This window comes from Pezoporus occidentalis, unplaced genomic scaffold (genome assembly GCF_034315485.1).
Source record: "Pezoporus occidentalis ecotype Australia unplaced genomic scaffold, CSIRO_AGI_Poc_V1 ctg124, whole genome shotgun sequence".
NCBI lineage: Eukaryota > Metazoa > Chordata > Aves > Psittaciformes > Psittacidae > Pezoporus > Pezoporus occidentalis.
The window spans coordinates 407807-422268 of NW_026913038.1; the positions used below are offsets into that span (position 1 = coordinate 407807).

At 41.7% G+C, this 14462-nt stretch overlaps 1 protein-coding gene across 12 annotated transcripts in view; it reads left to right on the top strand.

The window, feature by feature from the left end:
• Nucleotides 1-10124, top strand: part of SGCD (sarcoglycan delta) — a 326461-nt gene extending 316337 nt beyond the window's left edge. For all 12 annotated transcript variants that reach the window (XM_062607492.1, XM_062607489.1, XM_062607488.1 and 9 more), the window contains 2 exons: nt 6414-6537; nt 8191-10124. In XM_062607492.1, the coding sequence (XP_062463476.1) occupies nt 6414-6537; nt 8191-8364 (298 nt within the window). In that variant the 3' untranslated portion in view covers nt 8365-10124. The remainder of the gene's footprint in view (nt 1-6413; nt 6538-8190) is intronic.
• Nucleotides 10125-14462: the final 4338 nt, after the last annotated feature.

Below are 14462 nucleotides of genomic sequence, written 5' to 3' on the forward strand. Positions count from 1 at the left end.
CATACAAATCTGTTTCAGAGTATGGCTGCACTGGAATTGTCACTTTGCAGCATAAACACTGGAAACTGTATGGAGATACATGCTCTCAATATCAGTATTTACAGCAATAGGCAGGATTTACAATTGGATGACATGATAATAATATATCCTTGTTTACTTCTGTAATTAATGTTCCTAAAGAAAATACTCTGGAAACCTTCCATAAGCAAGATTTATTTCTGTTGATTGAGACTGTAATCAGATGTCCCTATTCAAACAGTAATTGGTGTGCTTCATTAACATGTAGTTGAAAACAAGATTTATGTCAATGCTAGGCAGTAAATAACAGGGATACGTTTCCTAATTAGCAGTGATCTCTTCTGTAAGCTCTCAGAATACTTGCTGCTTTTGTACTGGGCCATATACTTCATACCTTGTCAAAATCATGGTATCTTGGAAAAAGGCATTGTGCATTATGCCGCTTTGATTTGAACCTCTTTCTCTGATGTACCAAGACCAGATGCCTTTTCTTTCCTGTTTTATATTTATATTGTACTTATATTGTAGCTTATTTTGTCCTTACAAAATGGCAGTACCTTCCAGTAGGAAGGGAATCCAGTGATGAAGCGTAAAGCTCAGGGCAGAGCATTTTGCTTTTTGGGAGATGACAGGACTTTGCTTGAACTTATGATCCACTGAGGTTTTCACCAGGTGAGCCCAGACCCAACCCATTGTTCCTTCTCCCAAACTTTTTCCATTCCAATACAAGCAAAGGTAAGACAAATTTAAAAGAAAGGGGGAAAAAGCATTGTAGAAATAGAAACTAAGTATGGGGATTTTGCAACTTAGTAAAAGCTCATTAACTTCTGGTTAAGTATTGTGTTTTCCTCTATGAATAGATCTATCTAAGATAACACACAAATAATGGAGTCAGAAGAACAAGTCACTGCAAGCGGGTGATCCCACTGATTTCATCAAAACAAGGGAGATAAAACAGAAAACAAACTTCAACCTGAGGTACTAGTTCATTATTGCAAATTGACGGAGCTCTACGTTTACTTGCTAGCATAATTTACCAATTGTATGAGATGTAAGCAGGCACAGTGGTAACACTGGCTAATTTTATGCTCAATGTGAAATCTTACAGCTGGTCAGATGGATACCATAAGAAATAATTAGAGTCATTAGAAATAATGGGCTACAGCTGCAGTAATGCATGCTCTATTCTCAGTCCAGAGGTTTCTAAACAAAATTAAATTAGCTCACATTACCACACTGCTGCATCATATGCTTCTCACCTCCTGAGAGTAAACGTCTCCTTCCATTTCCATACTGCAGGCCAAGTTTGTGCCCCACACAGCAAAATCCTCTCATGGGGACAAGTATTCTGAAGCCATTCCTTGTAAAAAAAAAAAAAAAAAAAAAAAAAGGAAACGATAAAAATAAATAAAATAAAAAGTAATAGGTCCTCAGATCACATCAGCCGTTGAAGATCATCTCCCTACTGTGCTGCAGTCTTTGGTACCAGCCGCTCATTGCAGGTCCTGTTTGCGTCAATGCTGGACCCTGAACTATTTGGATTAAACTTTATTTTTTTAAAGAAATTGTGTCCACTTCATTGGAAGCACATCAGCAGCCCCTAGCTGCTGGTGGTACTGCCTTCAACATCTGTTATATCCTCTTTTCTCCCCAAATTCAAAAGGCTATTCATAATAGTAAGGAAAACAACGCATTATCCTGGGGAAGAGGACAGGGACAATGAGGAAATATAATCTGTGCTACTGGAGTGATTAATGGCACTGTTTATGATGAAGGAAATGAAAACTAAAAATCTGGATAAGTAATGCTCTTTCCAAGAGGATGATGACTTTCAGGGAAACCACAGTACAAACGCATGTGCTGACCTCCTTTGAATTATTGCTGAAGTTTTCAAAGCAAAGCACTGAAAACTTTGCTCCCTTATTGATTCCCAGGAGCCCAAAACTTCCAGCAGTAGCAGGAGAGGGCTCGCTGTGAGATACACAGGTGCCATCACTTCTCTTTAAAATGAGAGATGCTTCAGTGGTAGCTTTGAGTAAAAGGGCTTAAGAGGCACATTTGGCACTGTCCGTTAAGCATGGTAAGCTGGAGAAAGGCTTCCCTTGCGTATATCATCTCACACATCGGTGTGCAGGCCCAGTGTGGGCAGTGGGAGGAACAAGACTAACAGTATTTTTGATGAAGGTAAGAGCCTAATATTGCAGTTTTGGAAAGATCACTTATCCGTCTGCCAGCCATCTATCTTTGGCTATGGTACTTACCTGGCCTCAGTTATTACAGTATGTAACTGCTTCACAACCACTAATGTATTTACCTTTTCATCCTCCCTATGGAGCTGGGAAGTGCTATTACCTCTGTTGCAGAACTAAGAACTGAGATTAAGGGTCAGATTTGTTATGGCATTTAGGTGCTTAATGGGATTTTCAAAATCCATGCTGTAATAAGTGGAACCTGGGTAGTTTGATAGTTATGAAAACCCTGTTACTTGTGTCTTACAGGCTGGGATCCGTAGGAGAGGTTCCCATGTTGTGGGTAGTCACCAAGATAGGAGACTGTTTCTTCATCCACCTACTAGGAGACTGTAGGTGGGACAGGAGCAATTTTGACAGCAGTTCTTTGTCCTGAATTCAGCAAGCTGTAACTCTGTGCTTAGCAGTGATTTTACCTTCTTTGCCCAGCTCTGTGAGAGAGGTCAGAATTTGGTCCTGGCAATACTGGAGCAAAACTAAGCAGCACCCATGGTCAATAAAAAGGGCTTATGTGCCAATTGCTGGGAGGTAAAATTCAAGAGCAGGAGCAAATAATGAAACAATCTATATTCATGCAGCCACCTTCCCAGCCTCCTGCTGTAAGTACAGGCTTACACCTAACAGGGAGATGTGAATCCTATTGAAAGCTCCAGCATATGACCCTGGCAAACAAATGTTGTTTTTGAACAAATTGTCTATTCATCGCTAAATCATTTTCTTTCATTATTAGTCTCCAAATTGGTTCTGCTCTGGAAGACAGAATTAGGTTTTAAAGGAGAGTGTCTCTTAAACACTTGATTCAAATGAAAGTATTAGGTAAACATTACTCAACCCCCCAAGAGCATAAAGTCCTCAACTGCTTTCTCTGGCTTTGCACAGATATTTTAGCTCCTTGCTTAAAGTCAGGTATCTCAGAGATTCATTTGGGATATTAGAAAGTAATCAAACTAAATCCCTTACAATCATACGCCTCTGAAATGCCAAGGAAAAATATATTTAGACCTTTTCATCCTCCTTTACAGTTATCATAAACTGGGACAAAAGTCCCATACAAACGGGTGGAGTTACACCAGTGTTGAACATGTAAGAGAGAGAAGAGTCAGGCTCCAAACCCACAGCACAAGGACAAAACCATGTGGGCTGCAAGCCCAAGTTTCTCGTAGTTGGAAGAACCTGTTTGCTGTTATAGTGCTTGCACTCATTTGCATAGTTTTAAGGTTCTAAAAAAAGGGGGGAGGGGGGTCAAAATTGTGTTTTTAACATTGAAGGGATTGAGTTTGGTTAATTCAGCATATCAGCAAGATTGCAGCTGTCTGAGCTAGTGATTTAGGACGGCAGAGATGGGGTCAGCCCAGCTAACTTCAAAAAGCACATGGTACTGCAGGGAGCAGGGTGGGTTATGGAGCAGCAGCAAAGCCCTGCATCATGTGCTGGTCTCACAGTGCACTGTGGACTGTTGGGAGGTGCTTGAGAGGGTCCTGTGGGCCTCTGTGAGGTAAGTTGTGCAGGGATTAGGATGTATCTAAAATCATGGGGTTTCTTCAGTGTTTGTGAGTTGATGTTATTCTGCCTGCAGGTTTTCACTGGGTGGAGGAGGGAGAAATAACTCAGTCACTTTGTTGGTAGGAAAAGAGAATAAAACCTGGGGACAGTGTTGTCTAATAGGTTCCCAGGTACTTGGTAGGTCATTGAAAGCATGAATTTAACTTAGTTGAATGTTAGGGGGATCTGTATCCACAGGGGAGGATCTTCAAGAAGGCCCTCTTTGATCCCTCTCCACTGTGGGAACACATTCCCCAATTTCCCAGCTCTCTACACTCTCCGGTAAGGCACTGGTGTGGGACTGGGAAGCTCCTCCTGTACAGAGCACAAATTGAGTGCTTGCTGCTGCAAATGAGTGCATTTGCACTCTGGTGTCTGAATGCTGTTTTGAACTTACAAGATCTGTTTCTCAGTGGGCAGAAGAGCTACAAGATTAACAGATGAACAAATGCATTGAGACAGCCAAGACATCAAAGAAATTGAAGAGTCACTAATATGCTGGAGAGCTGCAGTCACCTGGCTGTGGTTCTTAGGAATTGTTTTATCCTCAGATTAGCTCAGCTGTCTTGGGGTTTGGACACATCCTCTGGTGAATTTAGCTACAGAGACTTCAGACACAACTGGCCCCAGCTTTCTGTTTCAGCTCTGGAGGATCCTGCCTGTGAAGCAGGAGTGGATGTGTGCCTGCATCCCAGCCACTGCAGCTCAGATCCTGGGGGCTTAGTGCAGGCAGAGGGTCCTGCATTTTTCAGGGTAAGCCTGTGAGCTACACCACTGAAGATGGGAACATACTGTATCCCTGGGGAGAAGTCCATAGAGAAAATGTGGGGCAGACAGAGTGTTCACCCTAATGAATGCATGTTCCAGAGCCCTATGGCTGTGGGCTGTGGCTGGTTTTGCCATAAAGAAATTGTAACAGATATTGGAAATGCAATTACTGCAATTGGAAGGTCAGAAGGAATCATATCCCAGGTATCACTATTTAATGGCAATCATTCTTTGCAAGCTTTTACTCCTTCAAGCAATCTGCAGTTCAGTCATGGGAGTGGTGGGAAGTGAGTAGCAGCAGTTTTAACCTGAGAAACCAAACAAGGGGTGATTCCAGAGGAGGGATCAGAAGAAGGTTTACATAAAGTGTAGCTTCCCTAAAGAAAGCAAATAAAAAGCAGCTCAGAAAGATTGTGCAGAGACTGGTAACCGTGAGAGCATGCTCCTTCCTTTGGCTGCGTATGCCTCAGTTCTTCCCTGAAATTTAGATTTAGTTGAGTCAGCCACAAAATTACAGGTGAGTTTGGTATATTGAGGGGAAGGTGCTCAAAAAGCAGCAATATGAAGACAGCAACAAGAGGGAAAGCCATAAATTGAAAAGTGCCACACAGAGGGAACTCTGCCTTTGCTTTATTGAACTGTTGGCTGCAATAAATACAGATCAATTTATTCAGCTCTCCCTCAGTCTCCCATAATGTTGTCTCAGTGCTAGCAGGAGTCCATTTAAGAATACACTGACTTGCACAAATGGTTATATATGAGGAGCAGAGAAACAGCTGAAGTGCCACAGCAGTGATGCAAGCCAGTCCTAAAAGCTGCCCGAGTGAGCTGGGTGGCTGTGTGCTGCCCTGTGCTTTGGTTTTGTTGGTGCTGCAAGCCTGAAGCAGTCAAAGCAGAGCAGCTTCTGATCCAGCCTGCCTGCCTGCTTCACATGGGGAGATCATAGTCTAAGTTCTGTGATGGTACAGTAAATAAATGGTGATAAAATCAACAAAGAGGATATTCCCAAAGAGGGGGAATTGTTTTTTATTATCATTTTCAATGCAGAAAGTAACAAGAGAGCGTATTATAAAGAAGAGAAGAAACAAGTATAATACAAGCCTTATGAATGGATAATCAGTAAGGAAGACTGAACCTTTCACTTCCACATCTTGCAGCATTAACCCCAGTTGCCTGAAATAAAAGGTTTGGCTATGTTAAACAGTGCTATACCAGAGTTATCAGATACCTGTGTGGCGTATCCATGCTTTGGAGGGGTCAAAGCACTACAGAGAGGAGCTTGTTTGTGAGCAGTGTGATGTAAGCATAGGACTGGACATCAGGCACTTGGGATCTTCAGCCTGGTTGTTTTCATTGATTTCTTTATGTCCTTTAAACTCTTCCAAACCTCGTGTTATAGGGAGTCAAGACAAATAATATGTTCCTTCTTGAGCCATGGTTTGAGGAACAAAAGTGTTGTACTCTCTGTGTAGGTGTCCTGCTTTGCTAATATCCCCCGTTAACACTGATGAGTTAGAAATCTGAACTTGCAGATGAGCAAGCTGATCATGGAGGGAGCTTTATTGTACCTTGCATCTTGACCCAGCATAGCAAAGTTGGTAATTTCGTATCAGAAATACGGAGATTAATTGCACCAATCTGCAATTAGCAGATTGGATTTGTGATGTGTTTTACCAGATTGTGCATGAATTCTTCCCACTGTCTAAACCAGCTATGGATCTGAGCAGCAGCAGGTCCTAAGGTGCCATGAAATGGACAGTCAGGCTGTGCAAGATGACAGCCTGAGACTGAACATGAATATTCAACCCACCAGGCTAACTCCCCTCTCTGTTACAGACTGGAGTCACCTACACGTGCACTGGTGATGGAGGCTCCAAAAGGCATCGAGATCAACGCCGAGGCCGGCAGCTTGAAAGCCACATGCAGGACAGAGCTCAGGCTGGAATCCAAAGATGGAGAGGTAAGCAAAGCACAGCAAGCCCTGCAGCAAAGCCAGACCAAGCCACAGATCTGCAGATCCCCTTCTGGGTCACTGAGCAGCTGCATTTGAAACACTGGTATGAGAGCACTGGTGCAGCACGACTTCCTAGCTTAGTTTCTGCTAGCAGTGATTAAACAGCTCATATGTAAATGAGATGCTCTGTGGCAAAGGCTGATTCATTATTTTTAAAGTGCTTGGATAATAGCATCTGTTGTTCAAGCAGATTTACGTGGCTGTAAAATACAGACTGCTCCTAAATTCTTTGTTTCCTTGTCACTTTAAAACAAGATTTACTTGGCCAACGTAATTAAATCTTTTATCATACATTTTTCTATAAGAAAAGCTTAATTCACCAGTATTGATCTGAAAAGCTTTTGTAGCTGATGTTTTCATTTTGGAAAGAAAGGGATCATTAGGAGACACAGGTTGTTGCTGCACTAGGTAAGATCCCAAAGGGGAAGAGAGACTAAGTAAAACTGATAACATAGAACAAAAGTAAAATAGATGTTGAATTAAGTCTCTTCTGGTGTGTCAAAAATACATGGGCACATGGTTGTCATCCCCTCTTCCTGCCAGAGTGATGGAAGATACTGGAGGATGTAGCTAAGGAGCCCCCACTGGGAACCCACCAAGGGCCTCAACAGGAGGAGCTTCCCATTGAAGATGAACCTCTGGCAGTAGGGCTTCAACATAAGCTAAAGTTTTTCTATCTTAGTGCCAGGTGTAATAAACAGAATGGGATTTCTACTGCAGTTCTGTTATCTCTAAACATTTGCATTTTAAGACATTCCAAACCCAGACCACTGGTGTTAACCAAAAAACTGACAAAAATTCAAAAAACCCCAACCAAGTGACCTAATATAATACAGTTGAAGTCCAAGGCATTTCACTACTGCAAGAAGTTATCTTAATGTTTTTAACACTAAGTTGATTTTAAAATTCATATATTGACCTGTCTCTCCCAGGAGATAGATGGTTGAATGATAAAACTGGAGACTCTTACTGTAATTGAGGATAAGAGCAAATACAGTTGCTCTGGTGTGCAGGTTATCTTACTGTGCTCTTCTTAGTGATGGTAGAGCACTCCCCTGTAGCTGCCATCTGTCTAAAAGCTGCCACAGGTTCGCTTTTATGTTCTGTTTTATAAGGAAAAATTCAGTTCTGTTACAGCATTTAAGTTCTTTTTAACAAACATGAAAGTGTTACAGATATATATAAAATACACATAAAAGTCAGCACTCTGAACCTGGCAGCATAACTGGCATTGGGATCACAGTGCCAGAAGTCCTGGTGGGGGAGTGAAGTTGTTATGTGCACCTGAACCATGCAGGGACGCCACACAGCAGTGAGATAACTCTAGTTGGGTTCACCCAAACATGGAGATGTCCCAGGAAGCTACAAGACAGGAAAATGCAGTGGGTAGATTAGCAGAAACAAACTGGAGGTGTTGGGCATCTCATGGTAAAGGCCAGTAACATGCTCACCCAGATTTGTATCAGTATTAATACAGTTGCCTACCCAGTGTTTGTGGTAGCTGAGTTGTCTGATGGAAGCTTCTTTGAACACAAGATCAAAAATAACAGCTCTCCGCTAATTCTGTCTCTCTCTTTCTTTCCCCACCTCCGCCTTCAGATAACGTTGAATTCTGCAAAAATCAAACTACCTAACTTGCCTCAAGGATCTTCCTCTTCTGCAGGGTCCAGGCAAAAAATCTACGAGCTCTGTGTGTGTCCCAATGGGAGGTTGTTTCTGTCGCAGGCAGGCACTAGCTCAACCTGCCAGATAAATACAAGCGTCTGCCTTTGAGAGACAATTTGCAGAGTGGGGGCATCGCAGGCAGCACAAAAGCCAGTTCTGGTCTCACAGATTGCAGCTGCCAACTATTTTTACTAGAACACAGAAAGCCTATCAAAGACTTTTTTTGTGTGTGCGCGCGGGTGTGTGTGAATATATATATAAAAATATATATATAAAATATATATATATATATCCTCTGTGTAAAATGATGTTTCAGTACAAGGAATCCCAGGGTGACCCTGTTACATTTGTGTAGCATTTCTCTTTCCCATAGCAAAATTTACTGGTACAATCTGCTGAATTGGATTTGATGCTCCCTTGGAACCTTCTGTATTAATATAGTCTAATGATCACCCCTTGGTTTTGATCATGTTCTCAGAGCAATGGGATTGTTGGCTGGGCAAGACCCTGGAACTGATGTAGACCCACCAACCTATAAAGGGAAGAGAAGCATCTCTGATAATTTTTGCACCATTAAATCAGTGGCATGAAAAAACAAAAAGGAAAAACTAATCAAGCAGATGTGATGTACTCATCACATAGAGTGATCCAAGGTACCTGAGGTTAAATTACTCTCTAATTTTCACCTGAAGCATGGCTCCCTGCTGGGAGAGATGAATTGCTCTTGGTCAGTAGAAAAGCCCAAATCTTCTTGCTGGAATAATCCTGTATTTTTCTAAAGGGTTTTGAGACTTGCCTGTGCATGGCCAAGGATGCCTTTTGCTATTCAGATGTGATGTATTAGCTCTAAGCCTGACCTGAAGTCATCTCTCTGCTAACAAAACTGGCACTGCATCTAGTTCTTGGAAGGAAAAAAACAAAGTGAATGTTGGATTAACTAGAAAAATCCTGAATCTTCTTAATTGACATGTGTCCTGGATCACTCTCCATTAGCACCTTTAACCTTGAGAAGATTAGGTGTGAAGGCATGAAGATTTAAGATTTGGACATTGCCTATCAGTACCCGTAGAAACAGAGAGAAATACTTATTCTACCCATAGAAACTAAGAAATTTGTACAGATAAGATGTGTAATGTAGGTGCTACGCCAAAATTCTTGTAATCTTTCTTTTCAGGTTATACAGTCCAAGGTCACTTAAATTTGATGGGAGACTGCAAATATCAGAGATGCTGACGATGAAACAGACTTCTTTAAGGATTGATAAAGATTGTAGCAAAGCAGATTACTGGAAAGCAAGGGCCTTGGATTCTGGTTCCTCTAGAATTTGAGCCCCCAAAACTTTGTGGTTGCATTTTTCCTTATTTTAAATTCTAGGAGTCACAGGATAAAACAGGAAGTCTGATCTGGTAACATTACTTTCACTGTTCAAGTTTTGAAAACTAATGAGAAGAGCCCAGACCTTTGAATTCTGATCCATAATTGCATCTCCATGCATATAAAAATCTCTGCAAAATAAATGTATTAATTACTGCAAAAGTACCCAAGTTGCAGTAAATCTCATGAGGACAGCAAGGTTTCTAAGCCACTGAGACACTTTTGAAAGTATTACCTCATGTGCAGATATGACAGATCAGTGCCCATCCCTAGTGATGTCTAAGCAAAGCTGGTATTCTTCAAGCGATCTTCAAGATAAAATGTAGCTGACAGAAATCTTTAGAAATAATTTAGCCCATTCTTTTTTTACAGATTTCTACATAATTTCTTGCCATCTGGAGAGTACCAGGGTTTGATTTTTGTTTTAAATGAACAGTTCTGGCTTAATCCAAAACTGACTGGACTCAAAGGAAAGATTTCTGTGGAGTTTAGTTTAGATGCATCTAACGCATCATGTTTAGTTTAGAGAGCATCACTCTGATTAAATTTATTCCTGTAATGCTTTCAGATTAATTAACAAACTCAATCTATTTGTTAATGAATTATTCCTGTAATTATTATGTCTTGAGCTAATGTTTGAATGCAAAGGGTCACCCAGGATAACAATTGTATTGGGACACAGGACTATACCATCTCTGTTCAAAGAGGGGAATTGTGCCTATGCCTTAAGTCAATGCACTCAGCAAGGAGAAGCACATCATATTTATCTTGTTATTAAAACTAGTTTATTTGGGGGGAGGGACAGGAGGGTGTCTTGGGAACTGGTTGTGCAACTTAAAACAGATATTAATGAAATGTGTTAAGACTGTAGGGGCATCTAAGAGTGATACAGAGTTGGGTTTTTTTTTACCATGTTAAATATAGCAAAATACTGTGTATGTTACCTCTGGGACCACAAGTAAAGTCCCATTCATAGTCCCACATTTACTGTAGATTTTTTTCCCCGTTTCACTTAATAGTGAACACAAACCTTCTAGTGACAGCAGCCCAGTTCATAAATAAATCCCATGTGAGCAGTTCTGAAGACATTGCTGCAGGAAGAGTAGAACGACTTGATTTAACTTTCCCACCCTTGAGAGCATTCCTGCTGGTGAGGAAGGCAGGGCTGGAGTGACCCAGCAGGGAGGCTGTGTCCTGACTTCCATGCTCCACTCCTGAGAGGCCAGTGGCTCAGTCCTCATCCCCATGCACCCTCGAGCTGCTCTGGTGAGGATTTCCATCCCAATAAATACATTTTGAGTGGCTGGTCTTTTCAGCTGGGCTCTTGGATGAGGTTATCACGTTCTTGTATCATGAAGGCCATGGAACTGCTTAAGGACATTTATTTTGGTATGCATTTCTATGGGGGAGCTGTTAGGGAACAACCGAAACATCTGTGCCATCACTGCAGATGCTTCTCTGAAGTGAACAAAGGGTACCTTAATTATGTCTACGCAAGGGTGTTCTGGTTGCTACAATATGTTTTGCAATCATATAGCATCTTAAAAAGCATAAAATTATATGTTGTGTTGAAAGACAAGGAATTGTTGAATTGTTGCTAGAATGATTGATCTTGTATAGAGACTTGTAAATCATTTGAGCCCCACTTGAGTTGCAAGACAGAGGTTTAGATGATGCTGCCTGCACTTGTTTTGGCCACTTGATTAGTCTCCTGCTGTTCAGTGAGTGGCAAACACAACTACAGGCTGAGCAGAGAACGGATTCAGAGCACTCCTGAGGAGAAGGTCTTGGGGGTGTTGATTAAGAAGAAGCTCAACATGACCCAGCAGTGTGCACTTGCAGCCCAGAAAGCCAGCCGTATCCTGGGCTGCATCGAAAGAAACATGACCAGCAAGTCAAGGGGAGGAAATCTCCCCCTCTACTCTGCTCTCGTGAGATTCCACCTGGAGAACTGAGTCCAGCTCTGGGGCCCCAAACATAAGAAGGACGCAGACATCTTGGAGTCCAGAGGAGACCAGAAAGGTGCTCCAAGGGCTGAAGTACCTCTGCTATGGGGACAGGCTGAGATAATTGGGATGGTTCAGCCTGGAGAAGAGAAGGCTCTGGGGACACCTTAGAGCAGTCTTCTAATGCCTAAAGGAGTCAACAAGAAATCCAGAGAGGGGTTTTTGGCAAGGGCCTGTAGGGACAGGAGAAGGGAGAATGGCCTTAACCTGCCAGAGGAGAAATCTAGATTAGATGTTAGGAAAAACTTCTTCATTATGAGGGTGGTGAGACCCTGGCACAGGTTGCCTTGAGGAATTGTGGCTGCTCCATCCCATGCATGAGGGTCGCTTTTCCTCCTGCCTTGCCCAGGAATCCCTCACAGTTGCTGTACCTGTCTGGGTTGGTTTTCCCTGAGTTCATTTAAATTCGAGCCTTCCTGCCTGGAATTTCAAAACTGATCAAGGATTTGTGTGTATTTCTTTGTGAATCGGCCCTGCATTTGCTATTTGGGGAGGTGGCGTTTATCCCAAGCCAGAGTTTAGTTTTACCTAAGGCAAAGCTGGGGTGGATGGTGAATTTGTTTCTACTGAGCTCAATGCAAGAGATGCTGATGACTTTGTGGCCTGAGCTGGGGCAGGAGCTGAACGGGTGACAGTTCAGGGACCTAGCCCTGACTCAGCACTGTGTGCAGGTCTGCATTGCAGCTGTGAGCATGAAAACCCCATTGAAATGCTAATCTAGGGGCTGTCATACTAATGTCAATATACCTTAGGCAATCATGAATACTGCAGTATTCATAAATGCATTCATATAACTCTTAAACTTTAAAGGGCTTCAGGACCTTGTTAAATTTGCTTTAAATATGACACTTTATTAAGACAGGAAAATGACTGTTGGTGCTCACCTATGCTCAGTACCTTATCCATAGGTAGTGTATGACCCTTCAGCTCTCATAGGTGAGTTAGGATGGTTTTCTACAACAAAAAGACTGCCATTAGCAAAAGCAGAGATTCTAATAACTATACAAGTTAATCCATTCTCCAAGTTTCTTTGCGAGTTGTTCTGTGGTTGGTTCTCTTTTCCGACACTTTCTGAAGTATAACACCCAGTGAGATGGGTAGCTTTAGAATACAAAGAAATGTTAACACTAAACAATGTCATCAGAAGGGGAAGCCAGTAATTACGACAGTACGTATAAAGCCTCTCCTACATATTCATTTTTTGATAACTAAACATGTGCAGGAGTAATTTGTATTTGGTTATCTCAGTCGTGCTCTCAAACACGTGTATTTTAAGAGGCTTTTTCTTTTTTAATCATAAATATCACATTGCACAAACAAAAAAGGTTAAGTTGTAAGCCTAAAAATGCCATCTGCAATATATGATGTCTAAAAGAAAAACACTCCCTAGAAATTGCCCTAAGGTTAAAGAGAGATTCCTGTGGAACTCATGAGATGTCAGGTTAGTTCACATCATACCTGGTTTGCAAATACACATGTTCTTAAAGGAAATTAGCTTTTGTCGTCATAAGATGCACTCACGCAGATGCACAAATATATATATATATATATATACACACACGCATATACTTGTTTACAACAAAAGCCAGTTTTCTTTCTATTTGTTGTTATGGCTTTAAGTTTCATGTTGCAAAAGCAAATGCAACAAAGACCAAAGACTCACAGAAATTCATCCTTTCCCTGGTTGCCCTCACATCTGAAATGCATTAAATTTAATGGTGCTTTTTTGAACTTGACAGGAAAAAATACAGATTTACCATAAAGTTGCATTTGAGAGAGTAAAGTGACAGGAAGACTCTTAACTTCATTAGTGGGGAGAAAAGGAAATAATGGGAAAAACCTTTCAATGTGTGCAGAAGGCAAGGTTACCTAAGATGTGAAATGTGAAGAAACAGCCCAGAAGGCTAAAAGACATCATCCTGGGCTGGAGGTATAAATAAACTGAGTAAATGCTACTGGCTGTTCACTTACCTGCACTTGAGCATTAGCTGTTCAGGAGCTCCAGTAGCTGCTCAGTGAAGAAGAGTAACTGCCGTAATGATTTCATTTTCCAAGTGCATGCAGTAAAAACAAAAATAGTTAGAGGCTGTGCTCCTTTCTCTTCTTTTCTTTATGGCTGACATTTTATGTTTTGAAATGTCATCATCCACAATTCACCCCAGCCAGCACAGGGTGCATTCCTGCGGAGCTGTGCCAAGCACTGGATTTGTGCTTTTTGGATGTGAAAATACCAGCGTTTTTATTGCCAGTGCTGTTGAGGAATGCAGTGCTGGCAACATCTCCATTTTCTCCATTTTAACCTTTTTCCTTGGTTCTAAAATTGCTGTGTAAAATTTGGGTAGCTGGCCTCCTGCCGCACATGGGGCTGTGTGCAGATCACCACCAATCCCTGAATCCCCATCGTGTCGCTTGTGGGTCTCACATGCCCTCAGAAACCAAAACCTGCATGTAACAGTGGACTAAGGTGAAATTGAGGACTTTTAGGTTAATTCTGCACAGCAGTTGCTGTGTTTTCACAGCTGATGTAGCCAACTTTATGGCTGTGAGTGGAGCAGGGTTAAACACTGACGTGGTGCTGATGAGATTATTCAAGTGAGAGTGTATTAAACAAGGCAGGTAGGAGGGGAAGGGAAGAAATGGTAAGAGACATCACCCTAATCACAGTAATGCAGCAAACTTCTCTGTTTACAATATTATACTTTAAATTAATAACATCCATTTGACTAAATATGGTAGCAATTATGCTTGATCTTTCATGGCACACAGTGGAATTACTGTCGCTGAAACCACTTACAGCTTGGGCTGCTCGAGATTGCTAGGGTGTTG